A 17,126-nucleotide genomic window follows, 5' to 3' on the forward strand; every position below is an offset into this window, starting at 1 on the left:
AAGAATTCACAATCAACCTATTTTCGTAACCAGTTTGTGTTCAATTGTCTTCTTTTTCTTCGCATTTTTCTTCTTCATCCCCTTCTTAATATCACTACCACTAGCTATTCTATATTTCACAATACATGTATACGAGAATCTCGACTTTCTTCTGTTGAAAATAAAATGTGAAATCAATTGGAAACGTCAAGATCAAATTTTACTCTTTATTTTATATCATAACACTGTGTATGTATACTATAGGATTTAACACAGTGGTACAAACACACAACGCACGGATCGGTTAAAGAGATTGGGTAAATTAGGGCATTTTGGATAAAAAGGTTTTTCTCAGGGTAGAATCGAATATGAAATATTTATAAATATATGTATAATATATATCAAACCAAAAAGTAATACGGTATCAAATTGCATACGGAATTATTTTTCCAGTCACAAAGTTTTGAATCGTGTGGATTATAACGGAGTGGAAAAAAAAAAAAAATGTTATGTAATAAAAACAATAGTAATTATGCAGTATTGTACTGTTACGTGTGCGAGTATTTTGTGTATTATATAACTAGAGAATGGATTAATAACGTGTATTCATAGCTTACATAATTTCAAGCCGTGTTCGATAAACTGCATCTAGATAAAATATCAGCCACAACTCAAAAAGCACGTGTTAAAATACTGTTACGTAGAATAAACCAAATAGGATAAGAAAGAAAAAAAATAATTAATCAAGCAATAATAGCTTGTAATATTTACTAATCGAAATTCTGTTTTCTTTCATCACCATACTTGTAGAAGGGAAGATCCGATTGAGCATTGGTCAAACAAAACTTAATCCTAAAGCCCCTTCGATCTTTCACTTTTTCTCCCCTATCCTTATACACCCTGATTGGAAGGGTGAAAACAAAAAAAAAATAAAAATGATTTATTAAATAACTGCGTATAATGATTGACGGTCGTATAATTATGTATGGGATATGAAACATATCGTAGATATCGTTCTTTTTGGTTTGATACTTATCTATATTGACAGATTTTACCTTACGTGCTTTGCTTCTATATTCTTCTGCTTTGGTGAGTTGACCTTGTGCTTGACCAACGTGGTCCTCGGTTTGCGTGACACAGTATTCAATGCGGTCCACTAATTCACCCTGCGACATCGTACGCAGGGAGGCGAAAAGGGAAAGGAAGAGGATAGCAAGGAGGAAAAAGGAAACCCAAAGAAGAGCAGGAAGATGGGTGAAATTTTTCTCGACGAGGAGATAATACATATGTGACACAACCCCAAATAGATACAACACCAAACATATTATATATATAGATATATAAAGTACAGCAATGATGATACATGATTATATCGCATACGCATGTCGTTACGTAACATATATATAGATATATATATAAATATATACATACATACGTATATATGTACATGGTATACATGTATATGTATATTTATATAAACAGATGGCAGTACGGTAATAGGTATAGTTAGCGTTCAAGTTAGTAGTCAGAGCAGTAATGGACAGAGACACAACCAGAACACCCATGTTAAAAACAGAACAAACACCGTCACATTTTTAAGCACCGTACACACATATTATAATGTATAATATATAGATTAGTAGTTTAGTCGTGAAGTATGTGGGGGAAAAAAAAAAAAAAAAAAAAACCCAAGATGAAACGAAGAAACGAAAAAGCGACGAGAGTAGTGAATGTGGTAAGAATCCGTTGTTTTTAATTAAGTATTGAAATGCGGAGTGTAGAGAATAAAAAAGAATATACGGTTGGTGGGAATAATTGGTGCGGGAGAATGGAAGATGCGTAAAACGGGGGAATGACGGATTCGCATGGGGATAAGGGTGAGACGGACAAGGAGAAAAAAAAAGTGACCAATTAGAAATGTACGAACACGAATGTGATTTTTATAAATATGGGAGGGACTCACCCGTCGAGCTTTGCTTTGATACTTGAGTGCTTTTTTGGTGTCCTGCGTGGCAGTCTGAACGTAGTCAACGGCATGTTCCACGTGGTATTCTATGCGATCTATCATCTCTCCCTAAAGCACGCGACGCAACCCAACGGTAACGGGAAGATATTGTTAGTTTTAGAATAAACCAGTTTCTTTTCATGCATCCGCAATACAGACCGATATTATAAGAAAAGGTGTGGGGATTAGGATTTTTTTATTATTAACAGATACAATTATCCAATTGTCTTTCGATGATTGCGATCGTATCCTCACTCAGAATGTAATGCAAAAAAAAAAAAAAATGCGTACCGAGAAGTCTACTGCAGAGGTAACAGGATTGCATCTTCTGCAAAATCGCAGGCGAATATATTAAAGTACAATCAAACGTAGAATGAAATTATCGACGATCTTGTTTTGTCCTCTCAAAGGATGATTTCATTTTCTTCCAACAACAGTTTGATCGCAATGATACGCCAATTTTATTATATCATAGGAATTTTTGGATTTATAAAAATGAATCAATGTAAATCGCAGTTATTTGAGTGAGGAAACACATCGGTGAAAGCAATTTGATATTCAAACTACATGTTATCCCAGACAATGGTAATTAATGTAACGTGCAAAGTATGAACAGCATGGGTTAGATTTATCAACCTAGTCATCATCATCTTGCACGTATTCGTTATACTGTAGATTTTTTTCAGTCAAACAGGGAGAATTAAAATACTGTTTAAATCTGGGTAGCCAGAAATTGAACCAGTACTTGGAGGGTCGAGTTGACTACTCGAAAATATAAACCGTCAGAATTGTTTCAGGAATTCGTGGTATTCTACCGAATGCCAAAAATCCAGTACATATTCATGTCTATTTTTTTCTGTACAAGATGAATCAACGTAAGCTGGTATGTTTTTGGAAATTAGGAGTTTAGCGTGAATATAGATATCACCGTTTGAAATTAAGAATTAAACGATTAAGTGATACAAGAGTTACCAGGAAGGGTTAATTGCGTCGCGTTATTATCGCTTATATATGTCGAACGAATTAACAAGACTGAAATAAATTCATCCGGCTGAATGGATCCCTCGGAGAAAGTGAGATTATTTTCATCGTTTCCAACATCAGACGTGAACACGTGATATAACCGAGCTGCGATTGTACTCACGATAAAGGAAAGTCTGACACACGAGATCGGAATGAAAACAGCGACGATAGCGAGTTACGAAAGGGATTTTAATCGTCGAAGAAAGCGTACAACTTCTCCTTCAATCACTCTACGAAATGGCTAATTCTCGCATACAATTAACCCTCGTCGTTTCGGGCATAGAATCACCGGCTACCACCCTCTACCACGCTGCTATAATAATCGTCAATATTATTTGCAATTAAAACTTCCCCCGTCCCTTTTGTTTTAACGCCAGTTGAGCGCTCACTGCTACCAAACTTCAAATAATTTCTCTCCCTTTCTAAATGCGAGGGGGAAATAATTAATTTTTAGCACCTGTTGGGGAGAATAGTCACACTATTACATATTATGGCAACTGAAATAGTAATTTAGAAACGTAATTTCAATGGAAATTGCCTGAAACTCCTGAACTCCGATGCAAATGCAAAACGCGTAACTTCAATGCGCGTCATTCACACGAATGGTGTGAGTATAATTTCGTAACAACGTATGGTGGAATTGAATTCACGACTGTAAATGAATATTGCAGTTTCGATATCAACTTGAACGTTGTAATATCATGAATAATAATTTCAATGCGACGATTTCAATCGCACAATTATCAGTTACATGCCTGACTGTATTGGAGAATAATCACACCAGGCAGCTTCGCGTCGATTTCAATGAGATTCGGCAATTATATACGTAGCTTCGTTAATGATGGACACTTTTTTAACAAGACGCGTGGTGACTTTTTTGACGATTTTCCAATACGTTTCAGTCTTTTTCAAATCTTAAGAGGACAGGCATTACATGATATCTTAGGTTTGGAAAAGAAAAGTGATCGATTCCAGGAGAATTGACAAAAATTGAAAGATTCAAGGACACTCTGAATAAAATCACAGATCGACCATAGCTGGAGTTTTAAGTAAGAAGCCGATTTGCAGAGTGTATGTTCATTGAAAAAAAGTATTTTCATATCATATACTGAAATCAACTTATATAATACAGTGAGGTTCATTCTTTACTGCACTTAATTTGCCAATCTCGCGATGCCTGAACGCAAAAAATTTGAGTAACCGATTGAATATACTGAGTAAATTGCGTACGGTAAGAGATGACTCACCTGACTTTCGACTAACATAGCCATATCCATGAACATATCATGGAGTTCCCTGATGGAGTTTTCTAATTTAATGATGTCAGCGTGTCGAGCTTCGATGTCTGCCAGCGTCTGTTTCGCTTGTTGCGTCTCCATAATGATCTGTATCGCAAATAAGTTTAATTTAGCGGTATACACATAAAGAAACGGTTTGATGTATCATTGATTGAGCAAATTTGTACCAGGAAGAAGCGTTTATTTGATTGATGACATTTCATTTTGTGTATACGTGCGGTAAACGCGAGAACCAGGCATTGTGAAAAAAAGAGCTGGGCAAACATCTAGTGCTACCACCATCTCCGATCTTCAACTTAGAAAGATAAAGGATATTCCCAAGGAATACCGATCAGCGGATCGAACCTATATCTATTAATCCCGTAAGGTTTTGATTGTGTTTTATCAATTCCTAAGGACTCGATTAGTCTAGGGCCGTACAAATCGTTTCTTAAACTTTTAATTTTTTCGCTCTAAACTTGGCCGATTTCAAATGATGCTAAAATTAATTCTTTGATGCACCATTTCGCAGTAATTTCGTCATAGAAATCGATTTCACGCAGTCTAGAGGCGGTGCGATTAGCGGATCGGCAGATACAGCCGACAAACAAGGAAAAGAAGAAAAAAGTTTTTCCTTAGGTATTGACCCCAAAATATTTCGACTGAGATTTTCGATATCTCCAGATAAAAGACTTCTGAATATCGACTTAGGTACTGATAGGATAAACAAAAATCTCGTATAATCTGGCTCAAGATTTTCGAAGTTTGGTACACCTTTCCATTACTCATTCGTAAAAATTTTAGGAGGTTCGAAATTTTTATCAATCATCAACAATATTCAGAGGGAGAGAATATTAAATGATCACGACGCAACGGATCATAAGAAAATTTATGTATTGCTCTGCTTTTTCCTTTTCACCCTGGTTACGATGTGACGATGCGACGCAACTTTCGAAACGGAGACGAGAATAGATTGAAAAAAAAAAAAAAAACCAGATTGCCCAGAACTAAATCTTATAATCTGATTCTTCACTGCGGATACGCGTGGTATTGTGGTAAACAAAGAGAAACAACACCGATTATTCGTTACCGAGGAAGCATGAAAATTTTCTCTCGTCAAAGTTTTTCGTCTATTACATATGTGTAACATAAAGTGGAAACTTACCCCCTGCGTAAAGACAGCTGGGTTTCCTTGTTCCAACATTTCTTCAAGTTCTTCATTAGTCGTCGTTCTCCCCGCTGGAAATGACGATTGTAATTTCATAATAATCCTTCTCTCCAAATTTACTTGGATCAAAAACTGCTCGACTCGTATGACGGAGTGAGAATATTCACTCTTTAAGAGTGAATTTTTCCACTTCAAACGCTTGGCGCGAATAAAATCACTCTAAATTTCACTCGATTTGGAGTTGCGCAATTTTGACCTCCGCTTACAATTAGTGATTTTTAACTTCATCGGAGTGAATTCTCACTCCAAGACATTAAAGAGTGTTGATTCAGGGGCGAATATCAGCGAGTTCTACAACGACTTACTGATTTCAAGCTGCCGTTGTATCCTTCCCTTACATCGCTCTCGATAATCGGTCTGCGTACGATTGTATTCAGTCATCACCTCGACGAATTTCCTTGACAACGTCGAATGTTGCGTCTTGCGTATCCTTAGGTCTGCCGACGATTTGTTCGTATGTTCTTCCTGCTCGATGTTTTGCTCTATCACTGGAATATTGTCGTTAAGCCGTTAAAAATCCAATGCCGGTCAGAAAATCTCTAGTCCCGACTTTCCGTCGGTTGTCTCGCTTTGTATAATTATGAGTTTATTGTGCATCGAAAAAAAAAAAAAAAAAACGTCGAAATGACATGTGAACAAATAACCGCTACTATGCATGATTATCAATAAATACGCCATCGTACTCACCCTTTAACTTGGCCCGAACTTTGTTGGCAGTTTTCTTTATATCAGCCATCAGATCTTCGAGTTCCATTTTCACCTCTGAAACAGATAAAAACAAATAATTACCGGACTGTCTAATTGGTATCAATTTAAAGAAAGTAATTGGCTAAGGGCTTGTTGTATCACGATTGAGAATTCCCGTTGCGTGGAATATCCCAGAGTTACGCGAATACAATAAAATTTGGCATTATTATGTTGATGTATTAAATTTGCGTCAGAAGAAAAAACACTCCTTATTCAGCCAAGTACTGTGTATAAACGCTAAGCCGATAAGGCCATGCAACGGTAAGTGGTAACGTATAATACGGTTAATTTAGACGATTACCGGGATTGAAACTTTGTCTCAGTACGAAGACTAAGCGTTAATCAGAATCTCTCTCACATCTACATCGAGGATACGAGCATTGAGAAACTTGGCAAGGTAGACAGTTTAAGCGTTATCTCAAGAAAACGACGACCAGTTTTTGTAACGTTGCGTGCTTGAAAATTATCGCCACTAACCAAAAAGTTTGTCAAAGATAGATGGTCGGTCGTAACGAAAGGCCCTTGATGAAACATACATCAAAATTTATCACCGAGTAGAGAAAAAAGATCTATAATAACAATAATCCCACGACGCAGATAACCGAACCGACCGTCGTTCATCCGTTCTTCGGTAAGTGCGTTTGTATTTGCAGTTAGGTACCTAACCGAGACGCACGAACGATTACAAGAGAAAAGTTTTCTCTCTTTCTCTCCACTGGACTATGAATATCTGGGTGAAATTTCATCAAGTTAACGAGGCGATGTTAAAGTCTCGTATGCGAGTGATCGAATGTTCGCCATGGTTGACCTTCGACCTCGACATCGGTAGGATCGTGGATCGGTACCACCTACGATATTCTACGGTACTCTATAAGCCATCTACGCGCTAATATCGCGTAGGTGTTTCAGAGGCGTAAACTTGGTGTAGATGAAAGGAGGTTCGCCGCCCACGTTTGAACTCTGACCGTTACTGCGGTACGTTTCGCCGTTAACATCAGGTTTCCACCCCTGACTCCGCGCTGTCAATATTCGATACACAACGCGGGGTTGACGACAGTCACCCACCCCTTCGGACGTGTAAGCTCCGCACCAACAATGAGACGAGTAGCTTCAAACGTATGCGTGTATGTACGTGCAGCAGCATTTTCGCAGGTAAGAGGGTGCGCTCGGATTTTTATTCTTTACGTGTTGTACACGTAACGACGACCTTTCGGTCCACATTCTGCGGACAAGAAGGAGAGAGAGGCGAAAAGACAGAAATGAAAACTGTTTTCAAAGCACGTTTTCCGTGGGCGTTAGATGGCCCACGCGTTGTACGTGGACGCGATTAATTCTGACTCGAGGAACGGAACTCGGTTAAAAAAGAGAAAAAAAAAAGGATGAATAAACAAAAAAAGGGGGAGTGCTCGTGTTTCTAGCAAGGACTTCGATTTAAATTCAGGACAACGTGCTGCGTGAAAATATATCCAATGACATTTGAAATAGGAAATAAGAAACATTGGCATTAAGGCACTGAGCAATTTTTATTTATAAATTTTCACTTGAGAGATTATACTACGGGCAAAGCAAGTTTTCACAAAGAAACCAAGGTTCGTACGTTTTTTTGGAACATGAAATTTTTTTCTCAGGATCGATAGTACTTTGCATAAGAACGAGTTTACTTCTTCGACAGACTCAAAATTCCAATCTTATTTACGAAATTCCCTGACTTTTCCCTACTGCAAGGAATTCCCTAAATTTTGCCCGTCCCCCTCGTGTCGCACGGAATATTGCGAGCATGTAGAAACATATGGGACATTTCACATCACAACAGGTCTGCCGCCACTTGAAAAGAAGACGTCGGTAGCCAATTTCGGAAAAAAGTCATCTACAGTTTTCCCGTATTTATCAATTTTCATTTCATACGTGTATACAATGTTACGCAGGAATGACACGGTTTTATACATAGAATGGATGATATTATACTTAATACAGAAAGTTCGTTTAAATCCTGCACGCCGTATGTATTTTCCTGGTATTTCTCATATAAGGGTGAAATGGTGATTCGCTCGAGGGAATTATTCCATGTCATATTGTCGGGTATTACGGCTCTTCGTGGGCTTCCCATTAAAGTTCAGAGTACCCAATGTTCCGACGAGAATTATATAACCTATGAGATTTGTTAATTAGTAATCTTGAGTCCAAGATATGAAAATTTTTATATAATAATTAATTTGATTTCATATTCTTCATCGATAACCTACAATATGATATACGTATACCTAAGTTGATTGAATTTTCAATTTCGAAATGAAATCGTCGAATTAATTATTCGTCGCCATGAAAAACTTCTCGCCATGTGTCACGAAGGTAATTACAATTTTGTAGAAACGAGAAGCAAAGCTGAAAATTGCTTGAAAGGTGCCGATGAGAGTGGCTAACGGGGTACGGAGGTATGCAGGGGATGATTAAGAGTACGGCAATGAGAAAAAAAGGTGGGCATAAATTAAGGTGTAAGCTGGGTATAAATTAAGAATGCAATTTGGCTTAATTCCAAATGCTAATGCGATCCGAGAGCTTCTTTCCGTTATCGTACATATAATATGCACAATGTAGGCATGTACGTACATGAGATATAGTTGAAATAAAAAAATGAATGCTGTGATAAAGAATACCAATGAACCCTGTGTGCCTTTTTCAAACAAAACAGCAACAAAAGCGATGAAAAGCGAATCGATAAATAATCGCAAACTGCTCGCGCAAGTCCATTCAAAGCACGAATCCAAAGATTTTTCTCATGATCGATTCGTTACGCTGTATAATGTATAGCCGGAGCTTTCAGTGATGTGATTAAAGTGGGTCAAAAATTTATTTCACCATTAGAGGATGAAATCAGCTAGAAGATCGTCCAATCATTATTCCATCAATATTAATACTCCTCGGAGAATTTTGTTTTATCGCGATAGGATAGTTGGTTTGCGGAGAGATTACAAGAAATAAATGAACCGATACGAGAAAGCTCACTGGGCGAATGGATGTTGAACCAAGTGGAAATTTCGTCGAAAAATTTTTGCGGATCAATACTCTCGGATATTATATTTCCGGTATTCGGTGTAAGGTATAGGATTTTACAGCAGGTACTTCAGGGAGCACGCGGCACCCCTTAAACGTTAACGTCCTGCGGAAAGCAGGTTTGAATCCTTATACTTCCCCAGTTACTACTTTCGACGAAATTCGAATGGTATATTTTTATCGGTTATCTACCCGAGCGTGTAATAAACGAATAATATCTGCATCGCGAAAGCTCACGGCAAAAATGCTTTCAGCGTGCGTATCTTACCCAGCATCACATGTTGCTATACGCATTATAGTTCTGCTGTTACTGGATATCATTACTCAGCGTGACAGTTATTTTTCAAACATTACGGACCTCCGTTACACGCCATCATTATTACGTGTAACGGACGAACGACTGCGAATGACTCGATTCGTTTTCTAGCAAAATTTCAATCTCGCCAAGCTTCTTTGCCCAGCTGGAAAATCGATTGATAAATTTCCATCTTGGGAATTAAAATAACGATCAAAACTCGTTGAAGATACAAAAATCCGTATAAATTACTCCGTAAGTTCCCCATCAGAGAGGCGAAAATATTATTCCGGAAGTGACCAAGTTTTCCCCTCAACTCTCGTTATACGGAAAGAGTCGCCGAGTGTCTTTCACCTGAAATTCCCTCCCACATCAACCAGACGTATTAATCAACCTCGAGGTTAGAGCGTCACCGCATCGACGGACAGGCAGGATCCCTGTTTCGTTGCCACAACGCCCACTCGATATCCGAATCGTACGAAAAGGGGTCAGTATTATGACCGCATTCACTCGGGGTAAAAGCATCCAGTCATCGTTTAGCTCCTCCGACACCTACCACGCAATTTTACCTTTCAACAAAGCTTGCGCTGTTCGAATTCTCCCCGAAACGCCTCTGTCGCCGTGAACGTTCAACTTTTGACCTTTGGTCATTCGTTCTCACAGTTAGCCCAAGAAAAGAAGCACAATTGCAATGAAAATCATTTTCTTTCTTTGATCTTTCCGCAATCGAAAATTCAGTCGACTTCTTCCTCGATAAGTACACGGCGTCGTTACGCGGTTTGGAAAAATTTGCCAAACGCGATGACGGTATGGCGAAAAAATGGAAGTCACGTCGTAGACGTAGAGTTTTTTAATCGAAAATAGGACGGAGAAGTCCGTGCAGTCGGCAGTGTTTATTATTCGACGTTAGAACTGTAACGGAGTTAGCAAAGTGGTGAAAATTTAACACGACAGGGATGCTGCAGGTATACCTGTATCTGTCATTTGCGAAGGCATTTAATTGCTCGCCGCCTTGATTACTCGTTCGTTGTTAATTCGCTTGCACGTGATGCTGTGAACTCTGCAGAGTTTCTAGGCAGGTATATAGACGTATACGTTATACATACGTACGTACACACATATACATATACATATACGCGTACGTTTGCCTAAAGACACACTGCGGAATACTTTCAAATATGAAAATTGCCCAGATGTGAAATAAACCAATCTCGGTTTTCATTGAGAAATTAATTTCCCACCGTATATCGCTATCGGTCACCGTTAAATAAATATTTTATCTTGGAGCGCATCTCGTGCGTACGCTGTGTGTATAGAAACTGAACTTGGATCAAATGAAATCGTTGCGAATAAAATTTGAAACAATAATTTGTGAACTTACGAAGGGGACACAGTGTCTACGCGCTCTTTAAAATTTGAGAATATCTAGGAAAACAATGCTCCATATTGTCTATAGAATCTTGCATAGCTGCAAGCACGTGTTCTCTTCGTACGTTTACCCATGCTTGTGACATGTGATTGCTCGAAGCATCTTACATGCTGGTATATAACGCAGTGTACCTACCTACGTCATAAGGCTCGTTGTATATGATATATAGATTCCAAGCACATCGGTCGCATTTTAAAGATGGAGTAAAAGAGCAGCTCCCCTTCTTCCAGGGTTTGGCAAAAAAATTTTCAACATAAAATAACGTATATCTCTAACTTTGATTTATGAAACTGTTGAATTTTTTTTACGTTTCACGTTACAGGTACGTATGTGGGGATCGGGAATATCAGTCATTACTTGCGTAATTTTGAGAGCGAAAAAGAAAGGCATAAAGATTTTCTGTCTGCTTTTATCCAATTTAACGAAATTGCAAATGAGAAATAGATAGTGAGAGAGAGAGAGAGAGAGAGAGAGAGAGCCGAGGGCGAGTTCGCTCGCGTGATCGATGGGGTGCACAAGTGGCCAACGAGTTTGTTTACCACGAGCTACGGTCATTTAGTTTACTGCGGGGGTGAACGCCCGTCACGAACAAGCGAAGTATGGGCGAAAGGGAGAAACGAATAAAGGAAAGAAGACGCGAGTACGGAAGGGTCGGCGAAATTGGCACCCTTTATTGGTTTACCTATTACTCAATTCGAAATAGAAAATCTCCGTAGCAGTTATTGACCCGTTCCAAATAACTATACACGAGCTGAGTAGTAACTTGTAATAATAAATATTATCAATTATAACGAGCCAACTAGCGACAGGACAACATATCACATTTTCGTGATGGAAAAGTATTCTTACAAAAAAAAAAAAAAAATTTTTTTTGTTCGTGAAATGAAATATTCCGCGATTTTAGAACAAAGTAGGTATTACAAAGAATCGATGATACGAAAATTTTCATAAGCTCCACGATACGATCGGATAAGAATGAAAAAGCAGGCCGGTGTTTTAAACAGCATCGGTTCATCCTCGTATTCAACATAGCAGCTTTCAACAGCGTCTTCATCGAAATTCTTATCTTCGTTCATGGTGCGCGTCGTCAATTGATCCGAGAACGACGTTCCGTCTAATCGTGACGTGACGATCGACGTTAATCAAGTCCTGAAGCCAGTAAAGCTTGGTAAAGCTAGTCGAAACCTGTGCCTTCTTTCCACTCGAATTTCCCCGATTTTCTGCACACTGTATCAGCATGAAATTCGATTGAAAGAGATATCTGATTGAAGGATATTTGTAAGATATTTGTCAAATATATCATAATCACATTGTATCGTCAGTGAGATTTTCGAGTTTTCAATCTTTGCAGCTCTTGCTTTTTCATGCACACCTGATGAGAGTTTAAAGCAAAACGGACAGAAAAATAAGACCATAAAACTGTGGGTATAAATCGTTGAATTATTGCCGATATTCGCCATTCGTTGAATCGATAAAGAAAAGCTTTAGGTATATATGTATAATAAATACAATATGTATATATGTATATATATATATATGGGCTATTCCGCGTCAACCGGATCAGTCATCTCTCAGATATTTTTTTAATTTGGCATGTGGATTGTGTAAGGGGAGTTAGATTTTTGTGCCAAAGCGCGAATCTCATAATGCAAAATTCGATTTTTTATTAACAATAACAAATTAGACTCCCATTTTTTTCAAAAATTCATAACTTCGGCAACAAATTAGATACAATTTTTTTTTTTTTTTCAAATTACGCGGAAAGCTCCATAGAATTTAAAAAAAAATACGAAATGGTAAAAAAAAGTTGTTATCAATTGTTTATTTAACAATTAATTTTTCAAAGATTTTTAAAACAGTGACCGACACGATCAAAAAATTTTTTTAAAATTCTGACATGTTCCTTGAACTGTACTACAACCTGTGAATTAATTCCAGAGGGGTGTTTTTCTTCGTTTTCGAGTACAAAAATCATTAAAGGTGTCGATGCGCATGAAATTGCGGCGCGTCGAGTCTCTACGTAATGGCGGGCGGCCGGTTGCCGTCCACCGCTACCCCGCGGCGGCGTCGCGGCGTTATTTTAGAGTCATTTTCACGATGTAGGACATGATTGAAAAATCTGAAAAAAATACTGTACCTTCACAAGGCCTGCTCAAAGCGATAAGTGAAGTTTCAAGAATGTGTTTTTCACCGTTTTTTTATTACAGAGATTCAAAATAACAGTTACGCACCATGAGAGTGCACATAAATGATAATAATTACATAACTTGCTACTTATTTTAGTACTTATAATCACCCCCGAAGATATGTGGAAGCTGCGAAATGAACGCACTTACAATTATATATTTCATACAAATAAATCGCTTATTCTATGGATACAATCTATTAATCTTTGATCAAACTGGGCATTAAACTTAGAAATGTGAGCAAAGGTTTTCGTCATAACTTACATGGCTATCTTAGCGCATAGATTTACGGGTAAATGACTCATCAGAGGAAGAGTAAACCCTACATTCTACAGTTTTTATAGATAGAGGTAAAAATGAATGGAATCGTCGAGTGCCTTCAACCGTTATTGCTTGGTTCAATCGCGGCTTCAATAATTTTTCATGTTCTTCGTGTTCGCTGTTGCTGCAGAAGTCAAATGCGATATTTTTTAATGCACTCACACTCCATTCGAATAATTGCCTTGGAGTCAAAATAAGATTTTCATTGGGCCGCTGTAGGCTTGCACGTGCAGCAAATCTTTTCACAGTTCCACCAATGCCATCACATGGACTTTTTCCATGTGACGTTGCAAAGAAATGCCATTCAGCCTCGACATTGAAGTCGTCAAAATGATGAGTCAAATTAATGAAGTTGCTTTTATTTTTATATTGTGCACTAGCACCGTCAGTAAAATAAATCATTTTCTTGATAACTTCACTACCGAAGAACTCAAAAAGCTTACCGATTAGTTTCTTCTGAAACAGATGGACCGCGACTGTATTATGTTGTAGATTTTCTGATATGATAACGAAGCTTTTATGCTTTAAGTCCTCATTTTCAACATAATACACAACAAAAGGATGGATGGTAGCTTGATTGTTATTCCAGTGGAAGCTTTGAATTTCATCTTGAACAACAAATGCATAGTTTTCAGCAAAGTCACCCAAAACTAAGAACTCCCCTGGTTGTAGACGATGTTTTCTGTCTTTCAAATATGCACTTTGCTGTTTAGCAATGAAATCATGTTTCTTGAGGGCTATCGTCTGTTCCTTTAGCGTCTCGAGGAACGTTTCCGTTTCTTGCGTGATCGTTTCTAAAACAGATCGATCCGTATGAGTCCACCGTTTGTAGCTAATACTTTCTACGAAATTATCGTCGAATAAACTTTCCATTTCGTGTGTAACCATATCAAAACTTGGACAACTACTACAATCACCGAGATAGCACAAAGGATTTGGAGAGTCACACGATATCTGTTTTATCAAATCGTGGTACGTTCTTTTGAATGTCTGACAAATTGAGCTAACCGCCACCAACATAAGTTTCACATTCTGGTGAATTTTGCAAACACAAACTGTATGTGTTCCTGTTGGTCCAGCTAAAATACACTGCTTTGGGCGGAGTTCCGCGAATTTTGTAAATCCAATTTTATCATTCGGATGCTGTTGCTTGAACGCGGCGTAAGCTTCCTTCAGATCACACAAAACAAGTCGTTTTTGGACTTGATGTTTTGAACCATCCACATCGCGAAGAGTGACAAAATCTTTCTGACCAGGCATGATCCGACTTATTTCATCAGAACAGTAAAATTCCACTACATGAGAGACAACATCATCACAAAGAGTGCGAGATGGTCTTGGATCTGGGGAGGATCCAAATCCACGCTCACTTTGCAATATTTTAGCTTTACGAGCCATTCTATATGAACAATCAAATTGTAACTCCAATTCTCTGATGGACCAACTACGAGGAGTCATTGTGAGATATTTAATTTTGTCCGCGACACACTTCGCGTTGATAAACAATTCTTTCACATCACACAACAATTCTTGCCCGATATCATTCTCAAGAAACATTTCCACACTGCTCTGTTCACTAATTGGTGAAGGTGAAACAAGATCGTCACCACTCGCATAATTATGATTCATATCACTTACCTCGTTTTTATCAGATGGAGTAATTGTGTTGCATTTGTACAATTTTATTCGACAATCCATGCACACATATTCTCCTAGGTCCGGAAACTTTTTCCGTAATGCTGGTGTCACTGGCTTTACCAAATTTCGCACCCAATTATGGCCAACTCTTTGGAAAGGATTACAGCACCGTTTCACATCTGTTGTAGACATTGCTTTCAGAAATGAATTACTTGTGTGAAGAATGAGACGATGTATTGCACTGATCGCTACACTGGTATTCGATTGAATGTTATGCATTTTGAAATGCTCGAAATTTATACTCGTTCAGAATAGTGCTTCACCCACCCAACAACTCTTCTGATTGGTTGAATTCCACCAATGGGGCTAACATAATGAAGGTGCATTTCAATGTACCTGACTTTAGCCAAATGACCCCTTCGCGGAATCGAGGTGGTGACCCGGACTACCTGGATAATGAAGGATTTAGGTGACGCATGCACAGGTGGACGTATTCCATATCCTGGAATATAGTGCTTCACCCACCCAACGACTCTTCTAATTGCTTGAATTCCACCAATGGGGCTAACATAATGCAGGTGCAATTCAATGTACCTGACTTTAGCCAAATGACCCCTTCGCGGAATCGAGGTGGTGACCCTACCTGGACTACCTGGATAGTGAAGGATTTAGGTGACGCATGCACAGGTGCAGGTATTCCATATCCTGGAACAACACTTGACCTGTGTTCGTAATTCATGTTTGAATCATAATGCGTCATAACAAATTTCGAATCTCTGTAATAAAAAAACGGTGAAAAACACATTCTTGAAACTTCACTTATCGCTTTGAGCAGGCCTTGTGAAGGTACAGTATTTTTTTCAGATTTTTCAATCATGTCCTACATCGTGAAAATGACTCTAAAATAACGCCGCGACGCCGCCGCGGGGTAGCGGTGGACGGCAACCGGCCGCCCGCCATTACGTAGAGACTCGACGCGCCGCAATTTCATGCGCATCGACACCTTTAATGATTTTTTACTCGAAAACGAAGAAAAACACCCCTCTGGAATTAATTCACAGGTTGTAGTACAGTTCAAGGAACATGTCAGAATTTTAAAAAAATTTTTTGATCGTGTCGGTCACTGTTTTAAAAATCTTTGAAAAATTAATTGTTAAATAAACAATTGATAACAACTTTTTTTTACCATTTCGTATTTTTTTTTAAATTCTATGGAGCTTTCCGCGTAATTTGAAAAAAAAAAAAAAATTGTATCTAATTTGTTGCCGAAGTTATGAATTTTTGAAAAAAATGGGAGTCTAATTTGTTATTGTTAATAAAAAATCGAATTTTGCATTATGAGATTCGCGCTTTGGCACAAAAATCTAACTCCCCTTACACAATCCACATGCCAAATTAAAAAAATATCTGAGAGATGACTGATCCGGTTGACGCGGAATAGCCCATATGTATATGTATATACTGTACATGCATCTGTACACATACATACACACACACGCACACACATACGCGAGTTTTCGCTGCAGAGAGATAAATGTAAGAGGATCAAAAGACCGACGCGGATGGGGCTGTAATCAGAGACGAAAGAAAGAAGAAATGGTTTCTGTTCCGGAAAGGATTCCGGGGGATTGCGTTGTATGTACAAGATTCTATTTTCGCGCTAGGCCAATATAAAGAAACTGCCCATGCCGCTCATACATACATCTATATATATAATATATATACACATATATCTATCCCATATCCTGCGCTAAATTTATGGAAAAATACGTGATAGAAATATTATATTACCGCGGTATATACGTGTCGGGATTACACGTCATAAATACGATGAATTGCGAGATAAAGAAAAGAGATATCAAGAAAGACAATCAAAGTATAGATATTCTTCGGCAAATAATTTTTAAGAGATAAAACGTCGAAAAGATTTTTTAAACCGGAACAGAA

At 38.2% G+C, this 17,126-nt stretch overlaps 1 protein-coding gene across 6 annotated transcripts in view; it reads right to left on the minus strand.

Moving 5' to 3' along the window:
• LOC107219674 (syntaxin-1A) overlaps nucleotides 1-17,126 on the minus strand; it is an 88,735-nt gene that overhangs the window by 17,588 nt on the left and 54,021 nt on the right. For 3 of the 6 annotated variants that reach the window (XR_006902621.1, XR_006902619.1, XM_046730348.1), the window contains exons 4-8: nucleotides 6,200-6,274; nucleotides 5,818-6,000; nucleotides 5,450-5,523; nucleotides 4,255-4,392; nucleotides 1,943-2,053 (exon numbers count right to left, since the gene is read on the minus strand). Coding sequence is in view for 2 of the 6 variants with exons in the window: in XM_046730348.1 (XP_046586304.1) it covers nucleotides 1,943-2,053; nucleotides 4,255-4,392; nucleotides 5,450-5,523; nucleotides 5,818-6,000; nucleotides 6,200-6,274 (581 nt within the window). In the remaining 4 variants the exon portion in view is untranslated. Of the gene's footprint in view, nucleotides 1-855; nucleotides 880-1,034; nucleotides 1,146-1,942; nucleotides 2,054-4,254; nucleotides 4,393-5,449; nucleotides 5,524-5,817; nucleotides 6,001-6,199; nucleotides 6,275-17,126 lie in introns of those variants that run through there. The other 3 variants (XM_046730349.1, XR_006902618.1, XR_006902620.1) reach the window with 3 other exon arrangements.

The sequence above is a fragment of the Neodiprion lecontei genome, chromosome 2 (assembly GCF_021901455.1).
Source record: "Neodiprion lecontei isolate iyNeoLeco1 chromosome 2, iyNeoLeco1.1, whole genome shotgun sequence".
NCBI lineage: Eukaryota > Metazoa > Arthropoda > Insecta > Hymenoptera > Diprionidae > Neodiprion > Neodiprion lecontei.